The 23,519-nt window shown below is 34.0% G+C and overlaps 1 protein-coding gene and 2 long non-coding RNA genes across 3 annotated transcripts; 2 read left to right on the forward strand and 1 right to left on the reverse strand.

Moving 5' to 3' along the window:
• Positions 1–2,852: 2,852 nt before the first annotated feature.
• LOC146724778 (uncharacterized) lies at positions 2,853–3,676 on the reverse strand. The gene is made up of 2 exons (XR_014926392.1): positions 3,607–3,676; positions 2,853–3,301 (listed from the first exon to the last, which is right to left on the reverse strand). It is a non-coding gene; the product is annotated as an uncharacterized LOC146724778 (long non-coding RNA).
• Positions 3,677–6,589: 2,913 nt separating this feature from the next.
• On the forward strand, positions 6,590–8,633 carry LOC114936788 (uncharacterized). The gene is made up of 2 exons (XM_085489662.1): positions 6,590–6,850; positions 7,245–8,633. The coding sequence occupies exon 2, from the start codon at positions 7,245–7,247 to the stop codon at positions 7,644–7,646; it is 402 nt and encodes a 133-aa protein (XP_085345788.1). The 5' UTR covers positions 6,590–6,850; the 3' UTR covers positions 7,647–8,633.
• Positions 8,634–18,658: 10,025 nt separating this feature from the next.
• On the forward strand, positions 18,659–23,258 carry LOC114936789 (uncharacterized). Its single transcript, XR_003820774.2, has 3 exons — positions 18,659–18,794; positions 21,544–21,700; positions 23,195–23,258. It is a non-coding gene; the product is annotated as an uncharacterized LOC114936789 (long non-coding RNA).
• Positions 23,259–23,519: the final 261 nt, after the last annotated feature.

The following is a 23,519-nucleotide window of genomic DNA, read 5'->3' on the forward strand; positions in this document are numbered from 1 at the left end:
CTAAGCGATAGCACGAGATTACAGACGGGGATCCCGTTCTGTTAATATCCGAACGGTGTTCTTTCACCCTCGTTTTTAATTGTCTTTTAGTTTGACCCACATAAGTGGCATCACAATTAAGACCATTTATTTTGTAAACGACATTTGCTCGGGCCACATTCTTTAAATTATCTTTCCCTGCCTTAATGAATCTATTGAGATTCTTAATGCAAGAATAAGCAACCCTAAAGTCGTATTTTTTAGTAACTGCAACAAATTTCTCCGAAATGTGCTTAACATAAGGAATTGTGAAAAAACCTTTTGGACAATTAAAACAAGCTTCCTTATCCATATTAAAAATCAATTTTTTTATCCTCTCGTTGATAGTTGAAAAGATTAAAGGTAGCGGATAACAGTTCTCCAAAAGAATCTCGATAATGTGTTTTAAATTCTTTTCATAAAAACAAGGGTCCGAGATCATCAAAATTCTGTCAACCAAACCAAGAATAACTCCTCGTTTGTGAGCTAGGGGGTGGTTAGAATTAAAATTCAGGAATCTCTCAGAGAACGTAGGTTTGTGGAACCAATCAAAGACAAGTGAGTCATCAACTATCATCACTCTTGTGTCCAGGAAGTTAATGCTATTATTACCTATTTTAATGGTAAACTGTACCCGCTCATATAGAGAATTAAAAGTTGCAAGGATACGATGGAATTGCTCTTTGAGAGCGGCGAGAATGATATCATCTACATATCGATAGTAAAAGGTCAGAAGAAAACCCAGCAAAGAAACTCGCACAAAACATAGGGAAAAATTGATTTCGGTGGAATTGGCTGAAACTTTGCAATTTTGTAGTTTAAATGATGCTGATCAAAAATTACTAGGTCATAAGTCAATCCTATGAACCGATTTTATTCTAAAAAGGCTCAAAGTTAGATACTAGAACCATTCTTGCTCTTAAGCTTTACCCAGGATCAACAACGTGGACGTAGCGAAGATCTGGGATATGCATGGCATCTAGAAAATATTTGTTACCCCTTGACAAGACTCATTGATACAATCAATGATGCTGCAAATCGGCCGCAAACAGAAAATCTCAATTAATGTTAGATATACGTATAAACATATTAAGGGGATGCCGGAGCGACGGCCGAACTCCGATAGGTTAGCACCACACATATCTAAACATATGCACGTATACACATATACACATGATAGATTAGCACCACACATATCTAAACATATGCACGTATACAACACATACGCGTAAAAATGTTTTTAATATATAACTTTTTTATTAGACTTGCAATCTCACTTTTAATCGTTTACTAATAATTCTTCATATTATCCTTACCGCGTATACTATATTTCATGCACAGACAAACTGCAGAACTTTTTTATTAAATAAGTATTGTTACGAACTGACACAAAGAAGTCGATAACAAAACTGTAATTTTTTTATTTTTATATGATTTATATATGCAATCATAGCTAACGCGGTCCGTTTTTATAAGTACTTTAATCGCGAAAAAGGATTTATTCATCAGTATAGTCAATAAAAAATTATTAAAAAAAACTAAATATTTGCATTTGGTCGGTAAAAACATATCTCCGGCATCCCTTTAATATTATATACGCACGCACGCACGCATGCACGCGCGCACGCACGCAAACACGGCCGACAGTAAAAATGTTACGTAACCTAATAATTTAATAAAAATAGATGCAAATAATTTGTTACATATTTACGAATGGCGTGACAAAAACTGAAATAATTTGTCTACATAGTTATCAAGAATGTTCACGAACGCGCTGAGTGAAAGGAGATCGCACAATACAAAGATAAGCCATCTCTTGTATAAAAAAAAAAAACGAATTTAATTTTCTGATATACACTTATTGACAAAATACACTTACACAAACTTATTACAGACGTTAATTATTTTCAGAATTACTTAATCAAAATCAGAGAAAAGAATAAGCGGCGGTCGTCAACAAATTTGCGGTTTTAACTATTAAGCGGATTTGCGATATGCGGTATTCACAGCGGAAAAGCGATAAGGCTGTCAAGCCGGGTGTGAGCTCCCCCTTTATAGTTTTCCGGACGGAGCCCACCCTCGCGTAAAGCGCCAATAATTTCGAGTAATTTGAATATTGCGCGAGGTGACCTGAGCGCATTACTCATAATTGGCCGCTGTGATAATTGACGCAAAGAAGGCCCGAAGAAAGCATGCACGAGCGGGCGATCGCTGTAATCATTGGTGATTCGAGGCGCCCGTGATAAGCCGCGCATGCTTGTTGCAGTATAATTATTCGGCGGAACGGTTACGATACCGTTAATTGTTTACATTTTGATAGTTTTTTGTTGGTGACAGGTTGATTTATGACGAGTGTTTTTTTCGTTGAAAAACATAGAAAAACGAAGTGAACATTTGTTATGAATTTAATATCGACTTGTCTAGAATATGCTGGAATATTCTATTCGCGTTTTGAACAAAGAAATTGTAAAAATAAAACAGCATGTTGTAGCTGTTTTGCGTAAAGCTATCGAGCACGCTTCGAAAAACAACAACGTCGCGTGTTAGTCGGTCCTGATATTTTAAATGCCGATTATACTGCTTTTCTATTTGCAGGTTTCCCTTCCACTTTTTCATTTTTGAGAACATCAAAACTAAAATAGATTTATAATGGTCAGTGTGGTCATGTTCTGACGTTTCAGGGTTATCTGTCACTATCGATACTATTGTACTAGGAGTTATTGAAAATGAAATGTAACGTTGTCACATTTCAATGTGAATAATAATGTGAATAATAAATAGTATTTGGATTTTATTTGTACAAAATACGATTTAAAACCTTAAAAAATAGCTAATTAAATGTATTTCACATATTTATTTGATAAAACTCGTTTACATGCCGAACATTTTAATTATTTGGAGTTAAGCGGAGAGCACATACTCTTGCATAAGCGCATAAGCATATGCATAAGAAATTCAATTAGTTAAATTTTTTATGCATACGTTTATAGAACAATCAAGATTCTCATGTTTACGCTTATGCGCCTATGCAAAAGTGTGTGCTCCCCGCTTTACAAGCGCGCGTGTATAAACTGACGTTTGCACTTTCTACACTTAAAAAAGAGATAAATATATATTAGGCATTGGAGAGAAAAAGATAAAAGACTGAAAGTGCAAAAGAACGCGAACAGACATAAACTTTCCCCTCTTGCCGCTTGTCCCGTAATAACAGCAACTACCCTCTTTAAACGATACCTTAGTATATAACTATTGGTGATCAAGTATATTTGTTGGTCTGCAAATCCTGCGAGATAAGAAAGAAAAATCTTTGATAATTCATTATATACAAGAAAAATAATCGAAAACCGTAGCAGTAAGAATCAACCAACGCGATTGGTCGAATCCTACGGTTACGACTAAAACTTTTACGTGCAATGGCCTTAAAGCGGGGAGCACACACTTTTGCATAAGCGCATAAGCATATATACATAGGAAATTCGATTGGTTGAATTTCTTATGCATATGTTTATAAACCAATCAAGATTCTTATGCTTACGCTTTATGCGTCTATGCAAAAGTGTGTGCTCCCCGCTTAAGGATATACCTTACCAAGCGCGCCCATTTTTATATGCGCGCACATCCACGGACGCTTCTGCGGTTGCGCAAACATCGTCAGCGTGACGTCGACTCATCGGATTGACGAAAGCGGGTCATGTGACCATCGCGCTCTCGAGAGAAGACATCCTCTGTCTGTCTGTTTATTGTTTGTTACCATATTTTTAAATGAACGTTCAAGGGATTTGTATTTGTTTTCTATTTGCGTGGTTGTAGCGTTGTATCCGTGTGACTGCATGACCTGACGTATTCTTTCCCATAATACTTTTCTTGTCTTGATTTTTCTGCTTATCAAAAGATCTATTTTTTCTTTGTATATACTTATAAATAATTTGGTGTTCGCATCGGTCCAGAAAAAAGTATTATCTTTGTCATGTTCTTGTATAACATTTTCATTTTGTATTACTGAAGATAACATATTTCCATTACTTGGTGCATTGTGTGTAACTTCGTGTAATTTTATATAAAAATATTGTTCTATTGTCCATAATAAATTCGAGTGTATCATGAGAAAAATCAATTTCTTTGTATAATATTTGCAATTGCAAACCTCCTTAAAAATAAACATTAAACATTATATATTAGCATTATATGTATTGAATATGTATTTAAATAATTGAAATGTTCCGGTTAAAAATTTTTCTCAGAACTTTTATATACATTTCAGAATTTTTCTGAATTTTTGTATAAATTTTACCTTTAGAAAATTTCTCAGTTTTTTGTACGAATCTTAGAATATTTCAGAATTCACACATATAAGAAATTCTGAGAAAAATTTTCATCACGAATATCATATATATGTTAAAGTTTTTAAATTTATATTTATGTGTTTAGATAATTGATACTCACCCTCAGTAGTACATGTGACATAGCCATTTTCATTAACTAAAATATTTCCTGCTGGATCCTTTAATATTACAACAAATTCTTTTTCCATTTTCTCTGTTATTTCTAAATCGCAAACACCTTAAGAAAAAAAATCTTACTACTTGCTTCAAGAAAAAATTAATTAGTCAACGATATACATATGTATATCTCTCTATTAGTATATATATATATATAATGTGTATGTGCGAGTATACATACACACAAGTATATCTTTGTAAGTAAATAAATTATCGCATCTTTAATTTTTTGTTACGTACTTTAGGTTGTGTTCTCTGTTTATCTTCTAGTCCATAAGTTGCTGTCTCTGCACTGCACTGGTTGCCCTTGCTCAAGACCTGGGGCAGACAGTACAGTGAACTGTTGCACTAAGTTTGATTGCACTGATGAAAAGAACGGGCTTGTACGGTGTCATCTTAGAACATATATACCTGGAAGGGGAATTGCTATTGTTCTCCATGGTAAAAATCTGTGTCCAAGTTGGGTGCGAGAGAGAAAGATAGCTTTTAATCTATGGGTGCGTTCCGTTATGCACTGCAAGTACTGACAGTACTACCAATAGCGTTCCGATATAGATAGCAGTGCACTGCGAAAGTACTATCATGAGTATATGACGTCATTAATTTTGACGTTATTTCCTGTTGCGATTACTGCAACCGGCAAGGTAAAGCACTCGCAGTAATCAAGATGGCTACCTCCATGTGTACGATGGAACTAACTTTTAAATTCCATATCTGAATATAATGATACAATATTTTTAACGTAATTTTTACATTTTATTCTAGGTATTTTAATTTTTCGTCTCATTTCATTTATTAATTCCATTTCCAAATCGCTTTCACTTGATGACTCACTCGAATCATATATATTCTCGATTAAATTATATGTAATTAATGCAATAATGGTATTATCCATTTCACCAATTTTTCACTCGATGATTATTAGCGAAAAAGGTTAGTTAAAAGTCTGCTGAAAGCGTACTGTAGTGCGTTCCGTTTTACTATTTCGCAGTAGCTTCAAAGTGCACAAAATTAAAAAGGAACGCTGTCAACAGTACACTTGCATGACGTCATAGTGCCAGTACTTGCAGTGCATAACGGAACGCACCCTATGCGCAAACGTAGATGACGTCACGGTGACGTCACGCTCACCGCGCCGTTTGAAACTGGAAATGTAATTGGTGCTTTCGCTAATTCGTGTTTGCGCATTGCGAACGGAAGTAACAATCTACTCTTCTCTTTCCTTAAAAACGTGGTTCTCTCTCGCACCCAACTTGGACACAGTTTTGCGCTCCTATTCCCCTTCCATATCTATATGTTCTAAGGGTGTCACTACCGAGCACCGGTGTCGAAAAGAACGCTTCAGTGCACACTTCCTGAACTAGTGCAACGAGTTCAGCCAAAAAGAACAGACCTATAGATATATATAATAATAATAGATTGCGCGTTCTTAGGGGCCAGCTGAAGCACGAACTAAAGGACAGAGATAGTCCGAAAGTCGTGCTCTCTTCCTCGCACACCTTAGAGAGTGGGGAGGAGTACAGAGGGGAGACGCATAGCAGACAATAGAAGGGGAAGAAAGTGAAAATAATCACTTTACACTTGCATTATCCAAATGTATGTTTTATATAATTAAAAAGTTGTATTAAAATACTTAATGTTATACTATATGTATATATATATATGTATATATATATGTATATATATATATGTATATATATATGTATATATATATGTATATATATATATGTATATATATGTATATATATATGTATATATATATGTATATATATATATATAATATATAGTACAAATCTAATATATATATATATATATATATAATATATAGTATAAATCTAATATATATATATATATATATATATATATATATATATTAGATTTATACTATATATTATATATATATATTAAGTATTTTAATACAACTTTTAAATTATATAAAACATACATTTTATATATATATATATATATATATATATATATTAACCACCAGCAAACGAACAATAGAACTAAGCCATCTGAACTAAGCCTTCATCCTCTTTCCTCTAAGTCTTCTCCTGAGCTAACCTCCAGAAGATATTTTACAGCCTCAGAAGTGGGATCCTTTGTTTCCCTGGTCGGGTTTTTTTAAGAAGAAAAGAAGTGACATTACAAAAGTGCAACCCGTGTATCCGGCGAGAGCATCACAGGCATCGCAAGGAATATTCGTGAGGCATCCATTCTTCGAAGTCTCTCAGCAAGTTTTCCCGCGTATCCGGCGAGAGCATTACGAGCATCGCAAGAAATATTCGCGAGGCAGCTATTCTTCAGCGTCACACAGCAAGTTACGTCTCTCAGTAAGTTTTTCCCGCGTATCCAGCGAAAGCATTACAGCATCGCAAGGAATATTCGCAAAGCAGAAATTTTTCGACGTATTAAGATAATACAACTGTCAAAATGTCTTCTGACAAAACGGACAACAATCAGATATCATTACACCAAACAGAGCTAAATACTCTCACTTTGTCACAGTTACAGTAAGAATGTCGACATTACAAATTACCAGTTATACCGAAAACAAAAGCAGCATGTGTCCAAGCCATACTGGATTGCTTAAAGACAAATGGTCCATTAAATGACGCATGCAACTCTCAATATCAAGAAGCAGGGGATAAAGCGCAATTTCTATCCTTATCAGCACAGGTATCAGATGAAAATATTATACAAAATAATGCAACGAATCAATTTCAGATGCCTAACATGGAATATCTTCCTCAATTCTGTGTAACAAAACAATCAATGGAAAAACAACAGGAAATGATTGAACTATTGGTGAAGTTACTGTCCTTGACACAAAAGTCATCGCAGGAGCGAGCACATCTGGACCCATTAGTAGCCACACCTGTGCAGAACCTCCAAACTGTGCAATGTGCAGCACCCTGCAATATTCAGCAATTTGGTGAAACAGACCTGCTTCAACTTCATTCACAGTGTGCGTCACCAGTAACAATACCAAGGGATACAGAACATCATGATAAATTTTCTGCTGCGACAGGCAATGCAATAAAATTCCTAAATTCACAAATACCATCTTTTGGAGGTACCGAAGAAGAGGACATTGAACTTTGGATTGAAAAGATCGCGAAACAATAGCAGAACTACACAATCTTTCAAATGTAGTAATGCTAACAGCGGCTGCTTTCAAACTAACAAAATTTGTAAAAAGATGGTTTAATCTAAGTACAGGTCCCATAAATAGATTATGGTTCACCTTCAAAAAAGAAATTGTTGATCGCTTTAGAAGAAAAGTACTCTTTAACGAGGTTTTACAAAAAGTGAGTGCCAGGAAGTGGATATTTTCCAAGGAAAATTTCCAGGAATATTCCATGGATAAGTTGGCACCCCTCAAACTTTCAGACGAAGATGCCATTCAATTCTTAATCCAAGGAATAGGAAGCTTCGCATTGCGAGCTACAGCAGCATCATTAAGAACAAGATCTCTTAATCACTTTTTAAGAGAAATGCAGCATACAGCCTCAGCGAGTGGTGATCCAATCAATAAGTCACCTAAGACTAAAAATAAGTTTGACAAAACTAAAGTTGATAATAACAATCAGCAAGATCAGATGTCAAGGAGGACTAACGTTCCAAGCCGGACAGAGATAAATAATGTTTATTCTGCCATAGGAGAAATCACATAAAAGAGGACTGTTATAAGCTCAAAAGGAAGGATGCTGAAAAGAACGTACAACCTGGTCAACCCCCAGTGGCAACAGTGTCTGCAGTAAAGGAGACTGAGTCAAGTATGGACAATACAAATATGTGATATAATAAAAGGCCAACTTAACGAGCTTATATGCTAATAATTGAAAAATTTTTTTTTATTTATTAATTTACGTCATACTATACAAAAGTTACGATAAACGTTTCGACTGTACGACAGTCTTTCTCAATATCCTAATAATATGTTAAAAAATTAATTTAGTCATTTCGACATCATAAATAAATACACCAATTATAAGATTATATGACGAACGCAGTACAAAATTCATGATTGTTGGCATGAGTTAGAGCGTCAGATGCTGTTATATTATGTAACGACACTGTGAACAAATTAATATATCCGCTCAAATATTACAATACATTTAGATTTTTAATAAATAGTATTAACTTACTTTTTTGTCAACGAACATAACACCTTTGTTAAAAAATTATTTCTTTTTACTTAACATAATCACAATGTGTACTTTTTTAAAAAACAAATCGATATCTGTATCTTACAATGTCGGCGCGCTGTATATATACCCAATTTTTAAGATGACGTAGACAATTTTTTTAGAATATCATAATAAGAACCGTCAAGACGCTCGGTGTCCTTTTTTAGGTTGATACTGTTGTTTTCTTCTTTAATATATATCATTTCTGATATCAACCTTTTATAATAATTCTTTTCATAATCTAGGATTTTTGTGTCGTTCCAATTGAAATTGTGTGTAAATTTTACAATATGATCAGAAACCACCGAGTGCCTTGCTGAATCTAATCTAATATTATTTTTATGTTCATTTACTCTTGTACCTAATTGTCTTTTCGTCTGTCCTACATATGTAGCATCACAATTATTACACGAAATCTTATATATGACCCCCGAATTATTTTGGAGCTTATCTCTGTCTTTTTGCGTTTTTATGACTCTGTTTAATTTCTTTAGACATCTGTATCCTACTGTTATATTTGATTTCTTTAATTCTGATGCTACTAGTTCCGAGATTCTTTCAATATAAGGTATCGCTATGAATTTTTTATTATTGTCATTATTTATGATTTCGTTATTTATATCTTGAGTCATTTCTTTGTTTAATTTATTAACAATAAGGAACTTCAGTCTATTATTGATTTCTGAGAAAATGAGATCAAGAGGATAACTATTGCTCAATAAAATCTCTATGATTAATGTTAAATTTTTACTATGAAAACGGGGATGTGATAATAATATTGACCGGTCTACTAAATTATATATTACACTTTTTTTGTGGCATATAGGATGATTTGAATGATATGAGAGTGTTCTGCCCGAAAATGTTTTTTTCTGAAACCAATCTATGTATATTATGTTATTTATAATTTTGAGTGAGATATCTAAAAAACTTATGCTACGGTTATCCTCTCTTTCTATTGTGAATGGACAATACAGTTGTTCTGGTTTCTTCCGATACAAGTAGATTAATATCAACCAATAATTCTGTAATTAGTGTAGTATCCATTAACGGATGTAAAACTTCACTAGTTGCATTGTTAGATACAGGCAGCCCAATTTCTTTTATTTGTTCAGATACTTTAGACAAAATTTTTGATATAAATTGTCAAATAGAATCAAATATAAAAGAATATAAAGCTCTAAATAGCAGGCTTCTTGAAATCATAGGAACAATTTCAACCTCAATTATTGTAGATTCTTCTCCTCAAATTAGTGCAGAAGTAACATTTCACATTTTGAAAAATAACTCATTTTCCACTCAGATAATTCTAGGACGAGACTTCCTTTTAAATAATAAAATTTCCTGTCTCTTTAACTGTACAAAAGAAGAAAAGGACGAAAGAATAAAATTATTTTCTGAGGCAACTTTAGCTGACATTCTAGAGGAGAATTCAAATAATTTGAAAGAAGTATTAACAAATATAGATATTGATTTCGATGAAAACATTAAAAAGTAATTGATATCAACTATTTTGGAAGTAAAAAATACAAAAGAGAACCATCAATCGTCGCATTAGCAAATCACAAATTTCCACGCGACGAGGCATCGCGCGTAGCCGATCCTTATCACGCCTCGATGTAATTCGCAAAAGTAGCCCTAGCCGGCGAGGATTATTTTGTAAAAGTTAAATTAAAAAGACTCTACATACAGATATAGCCCAAGACGTTTTGGTTGGCCAGGAAAAGTAAAAATAAAAGAAATTGTGTATGACCTGCTACAAAGAGGTATTATTAAAGAAAGTACTTCAAAATATTGTGCAAGAATCGTTCCAATCAGAAAGAGGAATGGGGATATACGCCTTTGCGTCGACTTAAGACCGTTGAACGAAAGAGTGTCAAAACAAAAATATCCGTTCTCCATAATCGAAGATTGCTTAACTAAAATCTCAAATAAATCTGTTTTTACATTGTTAGATTTAAAAGACGGTTTCTATAATATCAAAATACATCCCGATCACACTAAATATTTTGCGTTTGCGACTCCAGATGGCCAATACGAATATAATAGACTTCCTTTAGGATATTGTGAAGCTCCAACGGAGTTCCAGAAAAGATTGTTAATGATTTTATAACCCTTGATTAAGGAGGATAAAGTAATCGTCTACATAGACGGCATATTAATACCTACTCATACTATTAGTTCCAATCTAGATATTTTAAAACAAATTTTATTGCTACTCAAACGTCACGACTTTAAAATAAATTTTAAAAAATGCTCTTTCCTCAAGACAACCATTGAATATCTTGGATATATTTTGTCTCCGTCAGGAATCACGTTAAGTCAGAGACACACGCAAGCAATCACCAGTTTTCTAGTCCCTAAAAAAGTTTTAGAATTCTATTTTAGGATTAGCTATTTTCGTAGATTTATAAAGAATTATTCAATTAAAGCAAAACCTTTGCAAAACCTATTAAGGAAAAACTCAAAATTTGTTTTTGTTCCGGAACCGTTGATTATACTTGAGAGTCTCCGCGAAACGTTGAATGTCGCGCGATCGGACATATTGAGAACCATCAATCGTCGCATTAGCAAATCACAAATTTCCACGCGAACGAGGCATCGCGCGTAGCCGATCCTTATCACGCCTCGATGTAATTCGCATTCGCGGTTCTTTTTCGCCAACTCGAGTGCGCGGTGTATCGATTATGATCTGTCGCGCACCCCCGTTTTCTGCCTATCTGAGTCGCTAATATTCTTCTACTTCTTCCGTTCCTTCTTCTTGTTCCGGCTCTTGATGTATTAACACGTCATCTAGTTACTGAAAAATCGTATTCCGCGTTGTTAAAATAATCCGTCGAGCTACGAAAGTGATTTCTTTCCGCCGGACATCGGCAAGATTTGTATAATATTGTACCCGCAATATTTTCAGTCAGTTCCGTTCATTTTTGTAAACTACACGCATATTTCGGCTGCAATTGCGACCGCACGTATCACCACGTGCTCCGACATTACAGCGTTTCGGAGACTCTCTAAGACCTCGATCTCGCGAACGGTGCGTCGCGCATCCGCGTTCGGTTCTTGATCGCTGCGATCTTTCGTTAACATTGTCGCGAGAAGATTTCCATCGCGTTCGGAACTACAGCATAGTTCTGCCCAAGATTTCCGTCGCGTACGCGCGCAGCAAGTCCGATCAAGTGCAAGATGTCCGTACGTTCTCGTTGAATTTATTTTCCACCGTTCGTCGAGTATGCTTAATTATTACATGTGAACTTAAGTTATCCGTGAAAAGCCGAATAAAGTGTTTATAAACGATATCTCCGCTGTTAACAGTCAATCCCCTCTTCCCTTCTATTCCTGATCAAAATTATATTATCAGCGCAATCCGCAACAGTTTTTGATAACACTTGTCTTTCGGCATTTCAGTCACTTAAAAAAGAATTAACCGCTTTCCCGGTCTTACGTCTTTACAATCCTATATTAGAAACTGAGTTACACATAAATGCCAGTGCAGTAGCCATTGCAGGCATTCTTCTACAAAAGCAAATATATGATCTTTGGGCTCTAGTCTCATATTTTAGTCAATCTACAAACGTAATCGAAAAAAATTATCACTTGTTTGAATTAGAAATGTTAGCAGTATTAAGATCAATAGAAATATTTCATGTCTATCTATATGGTATTAACTTTACTGTTGTTACAGATTGCCATGCATTAGTATACGTAATGAATAAAGTAAATTTAAATCTTAGAATTGCTAGATTGACACTGAAATTCCAAGATTATACATTCAAAGTGAAGCATCGAGATGAGCAACGCATGGCTCATGTCGACGCCCTTAGCAGAGTCGTTGCGTATGTCAATGCCATGCCAATTGAAAAATAACTACAGTTTTGTCAATTACAAGACCTTAAACTAAAACTCATAGCGGAAAATTTGTCAAAAGAAGAACATGAAAAATTTGAAATGTTCGATGGCCTAGTTTACAGAAAAGATATTCATACTCTTAGATTTGTAGTCCCAGACTAAATGATCCATAATATCATATGTTATTATTATGATGATATGGCCCATTGCGGATACGAAAAAAACAGTACAAGGCCTCACAGCTCATTATTGGTTTCCTTTATGTAGAAAGAGAATCAAAAACTATATCAATAATTGTTTAGTTTGTTTAATGACCAACGCTTCCGCGAGATCTAGAGAAGGCAATCTGCTGTAGCGCTTATTCTTATGTTGCGTGTACTTATATCTAGTAGCGCTAGGTGCCGCACAGGAGAGGTGGTTCGTATAGAGAGGGTTCCGCCAATGACGAATCCTATTGATTTTTCTACTTTGTATATTTTCTCATTATGTACAATATATACAAATATGTTTCGGTTGCCTTTATGGGGCCCTGAAAAGGGCCGTGATAATGATAATTGGTTGGCTCTGAAAAGGGCCGTTGGTCGTCGACTGCTGCTCGGTCGGCCGCTACGGGGGAAGTCGCTCTCTCCACTCGATTCTAGGCTCGGTTTTGGTGAGCCGTCGAGGTCCCCACTTACGTAGGGCCGGTAGAGTCCCTGGCAGAGTGTAATTGGACGCCTCTCCGTCGGATGGTAACGTGCAGTCGTCTGTCCTCAGGGTAGACTGCTGTCATGTCTGGGTGACTTTCCTTCTCTCTTCCTATGCCTAAGGAGAAAGGAGGGCGCTCTCTATTTTTGTGAGGCAACCTGCTTCCACCAGTTATACTCCAGGGACGCCAAGAGCTGGGGCTGAGTTGGAGATCTAGGGAGCAGGGAAGGCACTAGTGGGGATGACGGAACTTCGTGCTACTTCTTGTATGTACTTCAAAATGGAGATTAATTTATCTACAGTCAGCTCGCCTGCTAAATAATCGCAAATTAGGCTAACTAGTTCTCTAATACATAGATGCAAGATTCGATCCTCAGTCTTTATCGCCGGACAAACAATTCATTGGAAATTGAATTGAACTTAAATGATTGAATACTTAATAAGAAGGAATATTCAGTAATATTGACCTTTAATTTGTCTCTAGGAGCATGAAGATTTTCCACGAAAACAGCAAATTGATTAATATCTATAAGTCCTTCTGTTAGAGCAATTAATAATCCGATAATTATTTCTATAAGAGAATGAAATTTTTCCATATATTTAGTATCGACTAGCTGAATGATTGAATAATGAATTGTCTGTTTTAACAGGCACAAACATTGGTTGTTTCAATAAGAATCGTACTCTGCCTATTTCTATTGGATTCTTGAACTGCAAAATTAAGTGACAATTGTTATCCTTTTAAATTATTTTCCTTAGTTTGAGATATTGCAGTAATTTCGGAATACGAGAGTCTGAAGAATTGCCTTCCGAAGGCGTAGTTATAGAATTGTTAGATTTATGTGTTAATTCCCTTTTCTGAGCCGTAAGTTTTTGTAGGTTGTGAAGTAAATAACGCGGTAATGATACTATTTCGCGTGATTTGACACAAAGCTTGGTTTGAAGTGCTCGTCTTTCGAGGGAACGCGAAGAAGTAGCAGAACGTGCGACGCGGGCTTTCACGCCAGTCTGACGATTTTGTTTGATCCATTGTGTTTTTTTGTTTTAGGATTGTTCATCTACAATGGGTTGTGTGCTTGTAAATTGGCATGGAAAGGGAGTATGAAATATCAGTTTCAGATCTTATGTTTCTTAATTTAATCGTAGACGGAAAATCGAGGATAATGAGAGCCGTCTTCAGGTTTCGCGGGAATACTTGTTAACGGAGGGGATTTTACAAAAATAATGATGATAATCAAGAACGTTAATCGGAGCGCTTATTGACACATATTTCGCAAGAAAGTGACAGTCAAGGGCATTAATCGGAATGCCCGTTGACTAGGAGTTTTGCAGGATAATATCGATCAAGAGCATTAATCGGAATGCTCATCGATAAAGCAGTTTTATAAAGAAATGTTGATCGAGATCATTATTTGGAAGCTCATCAACCATGTATTTTTGCAGAAAAGTGACAGTCAAGAGCATTAATCGGAATGCCCGTTGACTAGGATTTTTGCAGGATAATATCGATCAAGAGCATTAATCGGAATGCTCATTGATAAAACAGTTTTGCAAGGAAATGTTGATCAAGAACATTATTCGGAGGCTCATCTACAACGTATTTTCGCAAGGGATGTGACGATCAAGAGCATTAATCGGAATGCTCATTGATAAGCAATTTTTGCAAGATGTTGATTGAGAGCATTGATTGAAATGCTCATCGACAACGTATTTTCGCAAGGAGACGTTGAATTGTGAGCCTTAACCGGAATGTTCGTTTTTTGCAAGAGAATGTTGGCCGAGAGCATTAATCGGAATGTTCATTGACAACGTATTTTTGCAAAGGAAAATTTGGTCAATCGCATTAATCGTAACGTTCATTGATTAGAGGAAGTTCCTAGGAATGGGTAGAAGGTAAACTATCGTAAAGACCTGATATTGATATTCAAGAGAGAAATAAGTGAGTAGAGTAATACAGTAGACTCCGGATAACTTTCCGACTTCGGGGCTGTAGGAGTGGAAAATGGAAAGTAATCGAATGCCACCTCTTCTTGGCTTTTGTTCTGTTGGCGTAAGCGCGTTATGTACATGCGCACTGTATAAGCGCCACCGTTGCGCCGGCGCAACGCGAGTGGCGCGACTTTTCATACAGATAGTGGAGACACGATATTAATATAAGTGAGCGTATGTGTGGAGGAGAAGTAGCTTAAACGGAAAGTTTGCGGGGGGCAAGTTATCCGGAGTCTACTGTAGTCCTATAGGGATCTTAGGAGTAGGTAAATTAATACGGGGGGGGGGATGATTGTTGGTCAAGCGCGACCTTTGAACAAAGTTCAAATTTTTATGTAAAGTAATTGTGAATTAAAATGTTTTGTTGTAAGTGAAGAGAGTACTTACTTTATTGCAGCAGAGGTAGAACCTTATTGACCTGATGTACTTCGTCTACCGTCGTTTTCCTCTCGACCTCGGTCGTTGGATGCACGTAACAATCAAAGTACACTGATTTGAATTCACTCAAGCTTTTTATTATTATCTTTACTTTAGAGCTATGCGCGACCGACAAACATTGAATGTATCGACGCGGTTGACGGCTAACACGTGATCTTTACAATTTTTACGTATACCGAATGCCGTAATATAGTAACAGAGATGTCGAATTAAAATTCGGAGATGTAATGTAATAATACCAGGACCAGAGGGCTTATATATCTATCGGAGATCGAAAAATCATGTGCAGCGTTTTAGCGGGGATTTCTTAGAATCGGCATCATTAAATAATATGGGGTGTCCGAAGCAGGCGCAAGATATTCGTGAAAAAAAAGGGGACATGGTACGTAAAATTAGGTAGACATAAATTTCATAAAATGTTCTTATTGTCTGCTCGATATTGGTAATAGAGGAAGTCCAGATGTCGCATAAATGTTTGACGTAATTATAAATTTCAACTAGGTCATAAATTTTACAAGTGATCTTGTTGTCGCCTGCTTGATATTGGTAATAGAGGAAGTCTAGATATGGAGCGCATAGATATATTCTATAATTATAGAATTCTCCCTCTTTACGTGTATGGAATCATTTTTCGTATAATTTATTCAGTATCAATAAAGACTTATTAAATTAATTATATATCATTATATTAATTATCAAGATTCGGTTCTTAGAATAATTCCTAAATTATATGACAATAATTCCATATCGCAATTTGGGGAGTCTTGCCTTAAATATCCTGGTTACATGATTTATGCTTATAATAGAATATACGCTTCCTTATATCCACGTAAAATTTGCTTATAAATTTGTTTGATACCATTTACGTCTAAATAATGAAAATAACCTTTGAAAAGGTAATCGCAAATATAATCTCGGTGAATCGATTCTCGAGCTGAATACTCTTGCTAGACAAGCGTTTATCGTGGATCGGAATTGGAAAGATTTATGGATTCCTTATAATAATTCCGTAGAAAGACAATGCTTTACTATTCTTAAATATTTTACCTCATTACAAACATTGAATTATTTAGCTATGACAAATAATTATGCTTATGATTCCATAAATCTTATCCTTTATATTAGATTCTAAACATAAGTATTAGTATCGCATCTCTGTATGCGGAATGGTTAGTATAGTTAATACGAATGAGTCGGTTTTTTTAGGTAGTGGTTAGTTACTTCCAGGTGTCTAGGGACGGCGTACGATTGACTGGGCCGTCAGGTTAGAACGAGGAAGGCTGACCCTAGTGTGGTTAGTAAATAATAATGTGTTATAGTTCGAATGACTATAACTATATTATATTAAATATTATATTAATAATAAATTAGTAAGTCGGCATTATATAATCGTTGAGAAACGTTCTCACGTTCTCGCGAAGCGCTTATCGCGAGAAGACGCAAACGCGACAGAAAATAAGCGAAACGCCGGAAACCGCGGATTGCAAGCGAAGAGTTAACCTGCTTCGCTTGGACCTAGATAAAAAACGCGTGAATAAAATTAGCCAATGGGAGAGCTTTTCTACATCTTCTCCCAAAAGATGTAGAAAAGACAGGAGACCACCGCGAACGGAGAGCGAGGCGATGAAGGCAGTCGCTAACAAAAATCCAAAGAGACAAGTCGCAGACAGAAATTCGACAAGACAAGTTGCTAATCAGAATCTAACTACGAGTCGAAGACAAGCCGAATACAAAACTATCGCCTGTACTCTAACTGCCGAGTGCGGAAATATTTAACTAACCACCTAGGTGGGATTCGACAGAATAAAAACCCACTCAAGAGTTAAAGCAATAAAGATTTATTAAAAAGGAAATATTCTGCGAGAAAGATTTGGAGTGGAGACGTCCGCCGATCCTTTGGATCCCTATCCTTCGTCGGCTGAAGCCCAGAAATTCCCTCGTGCCTCACCCGAGGCACAACAAATGAAAATCGATTCTAACCCAGATAGACAAAAAGATATCTTTTATATTTCTAAAAGATATCTCGCTATATCTTGCGACATCTTCCAAAAATCTAGAAAAGAAATCTTTTAGAGATCTAAACGCAACATTTTGAGATATCTTTCAGATATCTAAAGATGACTTGAAGATATCTAGTAGAAATCTGAAAGACATATTATATGTCATTTTAAGATGTCTACAAGACTTCTTTAAGATATCCGGAAAGTATATATTAAGACATTTTCAAGATATTTTAAAGATATTATGCAGATACCGTTTAAGACATTTTCACGTTATGATTGAGATGTCTTAAATATATCTTTTAAATATCTTAAAAATATCTCCTAAATCTCTTTAAAACGTTTAGGAATTAAAAGGTACTGCTTGCGTAAGTTGCAATTAAAAATATCTTAGAAAATAAATCTATACTAGACAAATAAAAAATAATGTAGCAATTAATGTTAAATTTATTTAAAAAATATTAATTATAACATTTAACATTATTTAAATTAGTAGTATGTTAAACATTTAACATTATCAACATTAGTAGTATGCTACATTATTTTATTCATTTTCCAGCACGGATTTATCTTTTAAGGTATCTCCAACAGCAACTTACACAAACAGCAACTTTTAATTTAATATATATAAATAAAATGATTTAATTTAATACAAATAAAAAACTTGAAATTTTTATCTCTGTACTGTATATCGTCGTTGCATCTTAATGTAGACTACTGTAGACAGATCAAAAATTTGATATGCAATGGTGTATGTTTTCTGTCTACATTAATATACAACGATGATATGCGAATACACATTAAGTTTAGTCGGCTATTATATCATTACATTTTTTTGCATTAAATGCCTAAATTAATTATTATTTTGCCATCTGCTTACAAGTAACCTCGAACTTGTAGCAGAATACATTACTCCGTTACATTATTGAGTAATGTTATCAGTAATGCTATATAATTTAATCTTTGTATCTTTTCAGGAAGCAAAGTTTAAATATAAAGAACAAACAAGTTGCTGTACATATTGAGAATGTCACACATGCAAAGTCCTTGTGGTCCAGTCTTAGCGATTTTATTCAAGTTTTTCTTCATATCGAATAATTGAGTTCAGACAGCGAAGAGTTCAGGTATACAAATTCTTCTTATTATCATTGTGTTTCCAAGCAAACTTGTTTATGGGACATTGTTGCTTTGTATGTTGTGCATGTTTATTTACGATATATAATTACTGGGTTTATTTTGTTTTAAGTATCAAGATTTTAAAGCTATATTTTGGTTTTTAAAAATTAGTTGCAAACAGTAAAAAAGAGTTTTGCAATAATGTTCTTGATATAGATATATTAGTACTCTGGCTCGGCGTGGTAATTTTTTGCATTGATTTTGAAATTAGTGTCATGTGATAAAATTTGACAATTATTTCATTTCAAATGCTTTTTTTTATATAATCGTTTTTACCGTAACAAAGGTATTTTAATAAAATTATTTTTTTATAAATTAATATATATATATATATATATATATATATATATGTATATATATGTATGTATGTATGTATGTATGTATTATATACACACACACACACATATACTACCGTTCAAAAGTATCAGATCATCTATCGAAAATATTCGCTAATTTCAAATATCAATAACTCAGCGCTTAATTATCGTACAGAGATAAAAAAAGGTGCAAATTAAATAGGAGTCTTCTTTTTAATTTGCACTTTTTTATTTTTTTTTTACATATAATTTATTATTGTTACGTTTTCGTTCGTCCGTTTTTGGGTCAATATATTTAAATACTTTACCCGGGAGTTGGACGGGTTGTGTGTATTTAGTTTTCAGTCCCGAACAGGAATCTTAGTTTATAAACTTTATAACGCGGATCAGTTTTGTTAATGCGGCGATAGTCGGGATAGTCAGGCTCGACGTTAATAGGAGTTAGTTGGTAAGGAATAGTAGGAGGTTTGTCAATTTGGGCGTTTGCTTCTAAATGTTGGAGTTTTTGCGAGAGGTGAAAGAAATCTTGTCGCAAATCAATCGCTTGTTTTATCTGGTATCTGAGCCGTTTGAGCTGTACTCGTTTACCTGCCCTTTTCTTCATGAGAATGTTAAAATACGACGGAAGCTCCCAAAATGAACTTAAGGTCGCTACGCAAGGCAGCGACCAGTCCGATTCGCTACGCTCTTCGGCAGCGAAAGGGATAAGCTCGATTTGAGAGTTATGGTAAATAATTTCATACACCAAGAGTAGTGTTCGTAGGCGCTACACTCTTCGGCAGCGCCGGTTACCAATTCGCTACACTCTTTGTCAGCGAAAAGGCCGTTCCCCGCTCTCGGAGATGTCCTACGTTATATGTAAATTTTACTCGGATCAGATGCCAAATAACTGAGCTTATTGTGGTATTATCAATTACCTTTTATTCTATGAGTGGTTACAAAATTATAAGTCTAAAGTACTGGATTAGTCGTAAGAATAAGGAAACGAAGGATGACAGTCGAAGTTCACGGAGAACTATAGTTACGACAAAGGTTTCGTTAAGATTTCAACTGCGATGCACAGCGTTTTTCTAGCCCTATTTATACTCGAAATTTTACCACCTCCATCTATGAATTTTGAAGGAGGGAGGCCCTTATTTCGGTTTGTTTATAAGATTTTGTTTATAAGGTTTGTTTATAAGGTTTATAAACAACTCTGGCGATCCTGCATATCGGATGTTAGTTTAGGATCTGAGAGCGATGAAAATTTGTCAATACGTGACGATAAGCAAATTCTAGCGATCCCGCGTATCGGATGTTAGTTTGAGTTAAGATAAATCTAACCGAGAGCGATGAAAATTTGTCGGTACGTGACATTATATATAATATAGAATTATTTTATTCATTTTATATAAATTAGGCAAAATCTATTTAAAAATCTATCTTTTAAATTAAAAAATACATAATTTTTATTTGTTTTCTTAAAATTCAATTATAAAAAATTTAAGTTTATAAATATAAATGTTATAATTTAAAAGAATTAATTTTTGAATAGTTGCTTGAGATAAAATTGAATATTTAAAATTGAATACAAAATGGACACACTGTATATTGTGAACACAGATAACTTGTAACTATATATACTATTTAATGGACACCTTATACGTTCCAACTGCTCTTAATAACAATTATTATCGCAAATAAATAAGCCCTAGATGTTCATTTCGGGTGGAGTTCCGAATAGGTGTCCTTCATTTCTTTCCTCCGAGATGTTTGTTTCCTGTTTCCTCTCGCCTATCATCGAGTGCAATTCACAATTATATCGAGTTTACATCTTTTATCGAATGCAGTTTACTATTCTACAAAGGTACTTTAATAAGATTATTTTCTTTAATCGATATATACATATAAAGGGCAAAACACTATTAATCTCTTTTCCTCTCTTACACACTCTCTTTCCTTTATTCAACCTCACTCCTCTCTCTTTCTCTCTCTCTTTCTCTCTCTCTCTCTCTCTCTCTCTCTCTCTCTCTTTCTTTTTTCTTCTCTCTGCTTGAGGAAATATGTCACAGGGCGCAAAATAAATGATGCTTTCTCTCTCTTCTTTTCCCGTTCTTCCTTCTCTCCCTATATTCTATATCCATTAACAGTATTCTAAATGTATTGTATTATATTTCTGTAGAAATTTTTTGTTTTTCTCTTTTTTTTTTTAGTTTCATTTTCTCTCTTTCCATCTCTTTGTTAAAAACGTTATTTTTTATTCTTTATTTTGAACACTTGAAAATTTATCAAAAAATTGAGCTTTTTAATTATCTAAAAGCATTTTAAAAATTTTTTATTCTTACAAAATAACTTATGTTTATATATGTATATCTCTTTATGTATGTATATCTCTTTACAGATCTAAACTCTGAGACGAACTTCCACATATCAATTGATTGTGCCTCATTTATAAAAGGAAGAGTAACACAGAAGTAATTCTGTAACAGGTAGACTCCACAACGCTGACTCTATAACGCAGCTCCATAAAGCAGAGTCCATAATACACCAAAAACAAGGTATGAATTTTACATTATACATATATACATTTACATATATTATTTACATATATCATACATTTACATTATACATATATATATATATATATATATATATATATATATATATACTCACATTATACATTTACATTGAACATACATACATATATATATATATATATATATATGTATAATGTAAATGAAACATAAATAGCCAAAATGTTTAGCGAGTTATAAAGCCGAAATATTACATATAAATTGTGATAAAATATATAAATTTTTTATTAAAAGATTGTAATATTTGAAGCTGATTAATAGTAGCATAATTGTGACTCATATATATATATATATGATAAACGGCTTTCAAAAAAAAAATTACTCAAGATTAGTTACTCAGAATTATTACTATACACATTATACGTTTCTAACTAGCCTTGTTAATATATTTTATTTATCTTTTGACAATGAATCTGTATTATATTGGAATGCTCATTGCATTGTATAAAGTTGGGTGCGACCAAAAATAGCTAATAAGTATTATCTTGCCTTCTAATTTTGATACGTCATACATATATAATTTAGTAATTTAAGTGGTTTGTTCACTTTTTTTGTATTAATTTTATTATTTTCTCAGTTTTATAGTCTGAAAAAGTATTCGTTTTTCAATAGTGTATTTAAACTTTTGATCAGTAGTGTACAAGTGTTTCCAGATGTTCTAGAACGGCTGAATATCTTCAAAAATATGTATTTTTATGTTCTGAGAAAAATATTTAAAACAAAAGTTGACAGGTTAAGATTTTATTTAGTGATGTTTAGCAGTTTTTTTTCATTTGGATTGCGTCACAAAAACCAGATCAAAGTCACATTTTTTAAAATAGTACATTCTTTGTGATTTCAGAATCTCATAGCTATTATCAAGAATTTTTCAAAATACTATAACAAGTTATTTTTTGTTAAGTATTTTCCGATTTACACTTCTTGTGTAAATTTGACCCGGTAATTTCCGCATAACACGTCTTAGATAATGCTTGATATTTAACTGTCTCGAAATCTGGGATATCTTGTATCTGTACCATCATTATGTTAATATTAATAAACTTCAAATATTACAAGATTTTTTAATGTTAAATTAATTCTTATATTCCCGACTTCGACTCACCTCAATTTTTTCTCGCCTATATCTTTAAAGGGGTACAGGGGGGTTTTTTAATCGTTATTCTCGGCAGATAAGTAAATAAAACAAAGAAATCATAGAAAGTTTTAGATTATATAAAGTGACTTAAAGAATTTGAATATTTGTTTATTAGAAATGATTGTTGTGTATAAGTTTGTATGTAAAATGCATCTGAAAATCAACATAAATATACATGTATTAGTACAAATGTACACATAGATATGTGTGTATATCTGTAAAGTTTTATTTTCCATTGTGTTAAAAATATAATTTTTAGTATAAATACATAATACTTCACTGTTTTTGAAGTTCAATTATCATATGAATAATATTTTTGACAGGACAAAAAAGTACAGAGTATTAGTGGGGACACGATACAAAAAATGGTCTCTAATATACTGACGATTTGTATAACATTTGATGTGGGACACAAGCTCTCTTGGACAGGTGCAAAAAATTCGACCGCAATAGCAAATTCTACCTTTGCAAACATTATAGTTAGTAAGTGTACTTTTGATAATCTCTCTTTATGGGAGTCACCCGTTTGACATTGTAATTGACCACAGACTATTCACAGCAACCGTCGAGTGAAAAAAAATTGCCTATAAGATTTCATCATATAGTTTTAGAAATGATTTCCTATCGGGGTATTATAGAATTTTCTAT

The sequence above is a fragment of the Nylanderia fulva genome, unplaced genomic scaffold (assembly GCF_048542155.1).
Source record: "Nylanderia fulva isolate GAGA-0341 unplaced genomic scaffold, ASM4854215v1 Scaffold117, whole genome shotgun sequence".
Lineage (NCBI taxonomy): Eukaryota > Metazoa > Arthropoda > Insecta > Hymenoptera > Formicidae > Nylanderia > Nylanderia fulva.

Bases quoted from the DNA above. Each gene is read 5' to 3' on its own strand.
- LOC114936788 (XM_085489662.1), top strand. From the start codon at position 7,245: ATGCCTAACATGGAATATCTTCCTCAATTCTGTGTAACAAAACAATCA.